At 45.1% G+C, this 10043-nt stretch overlaps 1 protein-coding gene across 1 annotated transcript; it reads right to left on the bottom strand.

The window, feature by feature from the left end:
• Positions 1 to 5456: 5456 nt before the first annotated feature.
• foxi2 (forkhead box I2) lies at positions 5457 to 9707 on the bottom strand. The gene is made up of 2 exons (XM_008316240.2): positions 8681 to 9707; positions 5457 to 7833 (listed from the first exon to the last, which is right to left on the bottom strand). Exons 1-2 carry the CDS (start codon positions 9324 to 9326, stop codon positions 7220 to 7222), a joined length of 1260 nt encoding a protein of 419 aa, XP_008314462.1. The 5' UTR covers positions 9327 to 9707; the 3' UTR covers positions 5457 to 7219.
• Positions 9708 to 10043: the final 336 nt, after the last annotated feature.

The raw sequence follows: 10043 nt of genomic DNA, 5'->3' as shown, positions 1-10043 counted from the left end.
AGGGGAGTGACAGGAAAATTGCATTTGTGCAACCATGAATCATTACAAACAGGCCTTTAAAAGACAGCCCTCACTGTAATTACCTGCTCTGCCGCACTCGATTACGGGCTTCTTTATTACCTCGTATCGCTGCGTCCAACCTGCACCGACACATAGAGACCTCACACTGACTGTTGGAGCAGGGGCAGCTGGAGATGCAGCAGGGAGCAGAGGAGGAGCAGCAGAGGAGCAGAAGAGGAGCAGAGGAGGAGCAGAAGAGGAGCAGAAGAGGAGCAGAGGAGGAGCAGAGGAGGAGCAGAAGAGGAGCAGAAGAGGAGCAGAGGAGGAGCAGAAGAGGAGCAGAAGAGGAGCAGAGGAGGAGCAGAAGAGGAGCAGAAGAGGAGCAGAGGAGGAGCAGAAGAGGAGCAGAGGAGGAGCAGAGGAGGAGCAGAGGAGGAGCAGAAGGGGCAGGTCCTTTTCTGACTTTTCATAACAATTAACAATTACTCAACACTGAGAAATAAAACAACAACAACAACAACAATACTCTGACTAACACCCACAACAACAGTGAGCACAAGCATTCATAAGCCGAGACCTGGGAAAAATACATCCCGTGGGCCAGATACAGTCCACTGGGCTTTCTAATCCGTCCCGCCAAACACTGGTACGAGGTACGGTAAAGACTGATGACAGTCCTTCGGTTTCTTGCATTACAACAAACCCACTGTAATTCTTGTTGTTGCCACTAAAATGACGGCAGACATCAACTGTGCCAAATTGAAAGTTTGATAGAGATGACCTGTTTGAAGGCAGAGTAAGTCGATCACAGAGTAGCGTGATACACACACGCACACACACCCAGACACAGTGTGAGTCTCGGTCATGGCCTGCCTCTCAGTCCAGCTGCCCACTCGCCCCAAACCTAACATTTCTGTCCAAATTACCAGCCCTCCTTCACAGCAGGAGACCAGCAGGGTGAGAAGTTCCCAACCTCACCCTCACCCTCACCCTTCCCCTCCTGTCCTCTTGTCTGAAACCCTCACTGGGACAATTTGAAGCTGACGGAGCGTCACGGATGAAGCAGGACTGCACCTGCACTTGGAGCTCCTCTCAACACACACACACACACACACACACACACAAAGCCCCAGACCATATCCTACCCTTCTCCATACCCTTGTCTGTAAATTCCGTCAGCTGGTCAGTCAGGAGAACATCTCCACAGATGGGACCATGTTCTAGTCCATGCTAAAGTTCCACCACATTGTTTTGACATTGATAATATCAACCAGTGTTGTTATATAATGAGTGACTTAGTTTTTCTGTGTGTCAGTTTGAAACCTCTGACACACCTGAGGACGACTGTTTAGGGACATGTGTCATCTGCTGTTTGGCCCTCCTCCCCCAACCCCTCCCTCTTGGGACGTTGGTCGCTTATTTCTGGGTTGTTTTTGTAGACCTGCTGCATTACTCGCTCCACTCAGCTGACTGCTGTCTACCCCCTTCCCCGACCCCCCGCCTCAGCTCGGCACACATACACACAACCCTCCAGAGCAGTTAGTTTTCCATGGAGAGTGATTCCGTCCTCTGGATGAACCTTTTCCTCTGGACACTGAGCTCCGGAGGGGGGCTGGATTAGAGGGAGGAGGTGTGTGTGTCTGTGTGTGTGTGTCTGTGTGTGTTTTAATGCCTTGTATAAAGATTCACCGAGCTTTTGTCCTTGATATTTTATTTCTGGTGACCATTCCCGCTCCTCAGTTCTCCCGGCTCCTGAACTCATCTCCGTTAAAGAGGCTCGGTCTGAAACGCCTCCTCTCTTAAAGTCATATTTAAGCCAAAGCAGAGATGAGTGAACTGAAGGTGTTACAGTTTGTTTTGTTGTTTCCTGTGAGGGGTGTGCTGCCCCCGTCCCTCTGTGAGGGTCCAGACCTCTGCGGTCCAGAGAAACAATAGCCATCCTGTGTTGTCCTCAGTCCCAGTCCCACACAATGACCATGTCCATGTTGATTAGTGGTGCGGTGGTTCAGCCCGGTTCAGGGGAGTGAGTGTGGGAGGGGAGGGGGGGTAATAGCTTATTACACAGTATAACGTGACAGTGTGATGTGGAAAAGTGCCTGGAGAATGGGTCCAATTAGAGAAGAAAATAGGGGGGTTATACGGAGCGGACAGTAGGGTGGGAGTGGGCAGGGAGGAGGGTCATCAGGGAGGAGGTGAGGGCCAGGGCAGCCCTGTTCATTCCTACAGATCTCTGTTAGAATTCATGTGGAGTCCCCCGGGGTCTGACACCCTCCCTCTAACTCTGTTGTTCCAAAACATATCAGACACGGAGCACAAACAAAGTCAGTGTGAGCACAGAGCAGCAGGGACTGGAGGAGGATGTTTGTTTGTTGATGTTTGGACCTGGACCTCAATTGTCCAGACCCTGTCACACTGACTGGTGCAGGTCTGTGAATCTGTGCAGAGATTATTTAACAAATGGGGGGAGGAAGAACCAGGTTAGTCTGCTGAACAAGTCCAGACAGCTGCAGTCAAAAGATCAGGGTTGGATGAGGCCTTGGCACTGCAGCCGCTCTGAGCTGATGATACCTGCAGCTCTGGCACAGACGAAGACAGATCATTGTTTTATGATGTTTTATGTTGGGGATGTACAGAGTCGGCCTTATCACCCTCTGCTCATCTCTGCTCTTCTACATCTGCAGCAGGCTGCGACAGAGCTGGGAACAGGTGCATGATGGGACTGAAACACTGAATGAGGTTCATGGTGAGAGGTTGTGGTTAGTGCTTAGGGTGGAGGTTGGAGGTTGGAGGTGGGTCTGTTTGATTGATTTTACAGAAACATCTCAGCCTTAGTTCTGGTCACTTTTCTGCTATAATCACATTTGGGATATTTGCTGCGTTAACAGCAGTAATATCACGGTGCAGCTCTTCATCCAGACCCTGATGACGGAACCGTTCCAGCTGCTGGATAACAAACCTGTGGTTCTGTGGTGTGTTGCAGGACTTTTTTTCTGAATGGAGTGAGCACTGTCACTGTGATGTTTAAGCTCCAGGAGGAGGAACAACAGGAGGAGTTAATGTAATCCATTTCATCGACGGGGGCCTCTAATAACTGCTCTGCTCCTGCGTCTCCATTGGCCCGCGGAGTTTCCATTGTGCCGGTTGTTGCAGGTGTGGGACATGCTTTGTTGATCATAATCCCGGCAGGGAAGGAAAGAGCTCAGGCTTTGAGCGTGTTTGACGTTCCCCGCCGGCGGGATCCTTTGCTCCTCGACCGCTGAGTGTCCCGCCGTCTCAAGCAGCCGCTCATGAGATCCGACAGGCGGAAAAATAATGAACAACACCTCAACCCGGAGCTGACCTGGCTCCGATTCAGCAGCTCCACACCAGGGGTGAACCAAGCACTTAATTGAGCTTCACAGGATCAAATCATACCCAACTGGACTCTCCCCCACCCCCACCCCCCCGCACCCTGTTCTGCATGCAAACCCCACACAACCTTAAACTTCAACCTCTGTCCTGGACACTACCCATCAAGATGTTTTCCTAACATCAGCCCTTCTCCCTCCTCATTCATCCACCAGTGTGGGCAGATTTGGTTCAGTCCTCATCCAAATGAGATGGCTCAGAAAAAGGGATGATATATATATATATATATATGTTATATATACACACATATATATATATATATACATATATATACATACATACACACACACATATACTGTATATATATATTACTTACTGTGAGATCTTTAGATGTTACTCTTCACCTTACTATGGGGTGGACGGACGAGCTGACTTTCTGACCAGAAGGAGTTACCTAGGACCAAAAGAAAAAGATATATAAAACTTTCAAAGTATATAAACTTTCAAAACCTTAGACTACCTAGGACCAAAAGAAAAAGATAGCTTTAAAAGTATATAAACTTTCAAAACCTTAGATAATATATGTTTTTTTGTCTATTGTCCACTTTGTCTTATTCAGTCAAATGTTTTAGTTTAATAATAAAATCTGAAGGAGATCGTCCATTGTTTTGTGCTGGTTTAGTACCAGTGAAGTGAGGAGCTTCGAACGAATCATGTTAAATAGTTTTAAACATTTAAAGACACCCAGAGAAAACCTCCTCCAGCTCCACAACAGTTAATGTCCTAATTTCTCATCACAGAGATTTTTGATGGAGCTGATCTCTGTACATCAAACATTTCTCCTTCTCCTCTGAGCTGCTCCTCATTAGTGAGGCCCCACCTTCATTAACTGAGGAACATATTTGTATTTGGGGTCCCGTGGTCCCGTGGGGTTGTTCTGGGACATGAACCCGGGTCAGATATAGTCACTCCTGGCTTCAACCAGCTTCCCAGCTACAACAACAATGCTGCTTTTTCAGATGTTTCTGTCAGAGGTGTGTAACTCCCCTGGCAGAAGTAACTACTGAACTGTTCCCAGGTCAGTGGAGTCCAGTCGACATTTACTGCACAGGTTCTGACTGTAGACTATGTTAAAAGACGTTCGTACGGCACAACATAACGCTATTTTTGGAACTCACATAAGGAACATTAGCACCTATGTCACTCACCTACGCTAACACAGTGGTAACAGAGAGACGCGCAGTGTCTTACGTTTGGGAGCCATAAATAAGAAACGCAAAGAAGCGAATGCAGCACCATGTATGGAGCACAAACCGCGAATGTAAACAAAGATGTCTTCCGCGTAGCGCCGCGTAAGGACGTATTCGTCCGCTCCGCTCGCCAACTAGTTCCCGTGCGAAATTTGTTTTAATGCTGTGTATATATCTGGAACCTTTTCCATGATAGTTTGTTCTTTTAAATCATATATTAAATATATCCATAATGTTTTTTCACTGGTTACAAGCCTCATCCTTTAACGACTGTTCTTTCAAAGCATAAAAAAGACAACACTAAACTAAACTCCAAGCCTCCATGGTTTTGTCTTAAATGTCACAAAGTCATGAATTAGTTTATATTTAAATTCATTTTAGAAAATACAAACAATTTAAACAATTAAATTATTGCTTAAGGTTTGCTTAACTTTAGAGTTAATTATAAATATTTCTGAATAAAATTTAATTATTCTACAGTAAACTTTAATCTTGTCTCAAGCAGAATATTATTATTATTATCTAAAGATTATAAATATTGTCAATTTTAAAACTCTTGAGTCTAGATCTAAATGTAAGTTTAACACAGGTTTAATTTGTGCGTTTCTCTGTGCTTTGGTAATGTAATTACCATGTAAATGTAAATGTAAAAAATTAACAAATTTCCAGCCTTTTGTGCAGAAGCAGGTCAGACAGATTTAAAAAGTGAGGGTCCTGAGTGTAAGCAGAAGAACAGCCCACTGTTTGTTTCAGATGAAATGGAGTAGAAGTAATCTCATCTGAGATTAAAGTAGATTTTCATTCAGATTAGAAGGAGCTGCTGAACGCACTGATGCGGTTTTTTTTTTTTTTACAAAGGACAGCTGACAGAAGAATGGAGATATGAATGAAGATATTTATTCATCATCACAGTGGAGACTGCAGCGCTGGGCTGAAGGAAGACATGAGGAAACAAAAGGTTTTCACTTGTCGTTGTCACACTGAGACAAGAGCGAACGCAGAACAAATAGTTCCTGCTCTCTCCTCTCTGCTGCTCTGTAGCTCGGCGTTTCCATTCACACTTACAGCAGATCAGCAGTAAAATACACAGTTGCATAAATACCTTAAATACTTACAAACTATCGTCATGGTTTACAAAAATACACACTTCTTTTATTTACATGAGCTGTGGATTCAGTCAGTACACTGTTTATCAATGCACAGTGATGAGAGTGTACCAGTGAAAAAGTACCAGGAACTGGAAACAGAACCTAATTCTGTGGTGGGACTGTTTTTTGGCCATTGTAGTCTAAAAAGAAAAATAAATACTCATCATTGAAACTAGTACCCTGAACCTAAGGCACAATCACACAGCAGTAACTTATACCAGCTACTATGTGTTTTCCATTATGTAATTGGTTCCAGGAACTGGAATCAGCACCAGTAACTTAGTGGAAACAGAACTTAAATGTGTTTTTAGAACACTGTGATTTCAGATGACAAAAGAAGTGCCAGGAACTTTAGACCAGCTCACGATGCAGGAACAGGCACCAAACAGTGGCAGAGGACAGTTTAAAAACAGAAACTGGTTGGAATGGTTTTCACAGGAAAAACAAAGAAACTGCTTTGTACAATATTTAAAGAAATGAAAATAGTCCGTGTTACAAAAGTTCCTGGTACTTTATGAGAGATCCCAACTGTTGGATGTCATGTATTGCAGGTGGGGATTCCTCTTCCACACAAGGCACTTCAGCAAATTAGTAGAGAATGATACGGAACATTAACTGCTGTACGTAGCCACAGCATGTGTTTTTGGGCCTGGTGACCATCCTAATCCTAGCAGTCATCAAGTGAGGGCAGGGTCAGACCCCGGACAGATCTCAGGTCTATCCCAGGGACAAACAACTATCAACCTCAACCCCAATCTACATGTTTTTGGACCGTGGGAGAAGGCTAGAGTGTTTGGAGGGAACCAATGTCATACAACAGCACATTGAAGCTTCCCTACTGCAGCTTTGTGAGAGTGAGTTGGAAGTGTGCCGTGGTCTCAGTGCTGACGAATTAACTATACATTTACAACATGACAGAGTGGATGTAAGACTCTCTTTTTTAAGAACTCTTCAAATTGGGGCAAATAAATGAATTATAAAAAAAACATAAGTGCTTTTTCAGTATAAAAACAACACAAGGGGATTTGTTAGAAGAATAAAAAACAAAACAAACAAAGTTTCAGTGTCAGTGTTTGTCAAAAAGGAAAAAAATGTACATGTTTGTCATTGTAAATGCTCGTAAAAAAAAAGAAATTATTCATTTATTTATCTTACAAAACCCCTATGATCTGATGTCCTTGGCCTGAATCTGGGGCAGCAATTGTTTTTGTGCAGTTCAGCTCCTAGTCCACACACACAGCAATGGACGTTTTTCTCTTGTGACCCAGAGAAGACTGAGGACTCAGGACAGGTGTCTGAACCCAGCACCGACAAACGGACCGGACCAGAGTGGCACGCAGCCTCCTGCAGCTGGGTCTCCAATATGACGCAGGTTGATGTCGATGGAGCTGCTGAGAGACTGTCCTCTCTGAACCTGCTCAGTCCTCATGTCCAGCTCTGGACTGGGACTGGGAAGGTGAGGTTGGAGCTTGTCTACAGTTCAGTCCCATCTCTGGGGTAGATAAGACTGTTGAGGGCGAAGCTGTTGTAGAAGTGACCGTTGAACTGTCCACTCTGACCTCCACCGCCGCTGAAGGTGTTGTAGTAAACTCCACGGTTGAAATGCAGACCGTCTCCGTGCTCTGACGCTTCCTGTCCTGCATGGCTGTGGTTGGGATGGTGGTGGTGATGGTGATACGGACTCAGGGCCGTAATGTTCCTGTTGGACAGCTCGTTCACCAGTCCCAGGGACCCCTGTCGTCCAGGGGCCCCTGAGGTCAGTGTGGACATGCTGCTGTAAAAGTTGTTGTAGCAAGGGGTGGAAGTGGAGGACGACAGTCCTGGAGGAGACAAGGAGGACGAGGTGGACAAGCTCTTGTGGTTGTCGTTCAAGGTGTCCATGTCTGGAGACGACGGCCCAAGCAGCTGAGGACTCTCGGCGGGCTTGGGCTGGACCCCCGACCTTCCCTCCTCCGTCTTTGTGGGCCCCGTCACTGCAGATCCTCCTGTGCTGCTGGGGTCAGAGCGCCTCTTCCTTTTTCTTCGGAAATTCCCGTTGTCAAACATCTTTTCACAGTTTGGGTCCAAAGTCCAGTAATTTCCTTTGCCTGAAAATATACAGATGAAATGTGAGGACTTGACTTTAAATGAAGAGTTTCCTCATGGTTTAAATAATAATGATAATAAGAATTAAAACACAGCAAAAAACTAAATAAAATCCTGTGCCATAATTTAATACAATCTTTCAGTTGTCATATACAACATTCTGTATTGCAAAATAAATACAGGCGTATGGAGTTAAATTAAATACATGTTTTTAAAGATAAAAATAGTTTTTTGGATTTAACTAAGTCTCTCATTGGAGTTCAAACTTTCAGAATTTTTCATAATTAACAGATTCCTGACTATTGAAAAAAAAGTTTTAATAGGTTAGATTCTTTTGTGTTATCACATTTTTATCTGCGTATTTTTAATTAAAAAATATTTTCCTTTAAAGAACTGTAGGAATTTTTATGCGACTACATAAAGATAAAACTAAAATAATAATAATAATAAAACCATTAAAATTAGTTTAAGAATTTCTCTGCATAATACTGAATGGGTTTAGTAAAAATTAATAGTTATTTATAATAAAAATAGTAGGAATAGTAATAATAATAATAGTATCCTCTCTGTCCCAGAGTCTATACATTTTGTTTCTCAGTCTGTCTCTGTTGTCTTCAGCCGTGCCACTAATTGTTTCTGTCCGTCGTCCTTGTCTTTTTCTCTGTCCCTTCTACTTGTCTCTGCCAATACCTGTCTCTGTCTCCATCTATGTCTCCCTGTCCTTGACACCAGGGCCACCCTGGTTTTTGTCCTCGCTCATGTCTTTCAGTTTACCGTCCCTGTCTGTACCAGTGTCTCCCTCCCCTTTGTCCCCGTCTCTGTCAGTCCCCGTGGCTCCCTGGTTGGTACCTGGGTCGTCCTCGTCCCGGGGCACCTTCTTGAAGCAGTCATTAAGGGACAGGTTGTGTCTGATGGAGTTCTGCCAGCCCGCCTTGCTCTTCTTGTAGAAGGGGAAGTTGTCGGCCACGTACTGGTAGATCTGACTCAGGGTCAGCTTCTTGTCGTGCGCATTCTGGATGGCCATGGCGATGAGCGCTGAGTAGGAGTAAGGAGGACGCACCAGCTTCAGCAGTTCCTCCTGACTGGCGATGGACAGCCAACCCAGGTCCGGTCCACCGAAGCCCTGGGAGCTGCTGATGAACTGCCGCTGAGAGCCGTACGTGGGCGGCATGAAGGAGGCGGCCGACGGGCTGTTTCCGTGCAGGTAGGACGCGGCCGAGGAGCTGACGCCCGGCCCGTTCAGCCACAGGTAGGCGGCGTTTGGAGAGGACGCGTACTCTCCCAGTCCGTAACCTGCGGCTCTCTGAGGAGCCTGCAGGTTCTGCTGGTGGTACACGCTGCTGAAGTTCTCACAGTAGACCGCTGCCATGTCCGGGGCCTCCTGCTGGGCAGACTTGGGCGTCGGGGAGGAGGTGCTGGTGCCGGTGAGGTTCTGCTGCTGCTGCTGATGGTGGTGCTGGTGCTGGTGGTGGGTCTGAGGGTCGATGGAGTTCATCACTCCCTGCAGGAGATACCTGAGGACACGCTGGAGCAGGAGCAGGTGCTGGAGCTCATTCAGGTGAAGCTGGTGGAGCGGCAGCAGCAACAAGTGTTAGTGGGGAGGATGGTGGAGACTGAGGAGTTTTGAGGAAGACCTGGCGCAGGACAAGGAGCCAATAGAGACAGAGGTGAGTCAGAGGGAGGTGTGGTCAGGTGCTCCCTCAGTCTGACTCTGCAAAGTTTACTACTTTGTACACTCCACCGCAGCAGCAGCAGCAGCAGCAGCAGTAATAATAACCGTCACTTCTAATCAGATAAATGAAGGTCGTTGTTGATTTTTTTTTGGTCGTCTTTCAGTTTTTTCTGCTATTTTTGTCCATTTCTAGCTAACGTCCTGTCAAAGCCTTATTTCTTCTCAATAATATATTTCAATATTTTAAAAAGTACCTTTTTTAGTTCTTAACTGCTCAAACGAACTATTCATAAGAAGTAAATATAATTAAATTCATTTTTTAATGAAATATTCATTAATGTTTCAGCAGCTGAGGCAAGTCTGGTCCCTGTGTAGGTGTTTCCAATTTGGTTTGTTTTTTAACTAAAAATTAAAATAAAAAGAAGAGTTTTTTACCAGGGAATTTAAATCAAATCTTTTTTTATACATATATATTTTTAAAAAGGTTCAACAAATCATACATGGAGAATGCAAAGGTTTCGGTCTGATCTCAGATGAAAT

This window comes from Cynoglossus semilaevis, chromosome 1, assembly GCF_000523025.1.
Source record: "Cynoglossus semilaevis isolate Cse_v1.0 chromosome 1, Cse_v1.0, whole genome shotgun sequence".
In the NCBI taxonomy this organism is placed as follows: Eukaryota; Metazoa; Chordata; class Actinopteri; order Pleuronectiformes; family Cynoglossidae; genus Cynoglossus; species Cynoglossus semilaevis.
Note: the sequence above shows the minus strand (reverse complement) of the source record. Positions and strands in the feature narration are given on the sequence as shown.

Excerpts from the sequence above, each read along its gene's own strand:
- foxi2 (XM_008316240.2), bottom strand. The coding sequence starts at position 9,326 with ATGAACTCCATCGACCCTCAGACCCACCACCAGCACCAGCACCACCAT. Across the intron at positions 7,834-8,680 it reads CCGGGACGAGGACGACCCAG|GCAAAGGAAATTACTGGACT; the intron begins GTACCAACCAGG and ends GTATATTTTCAG.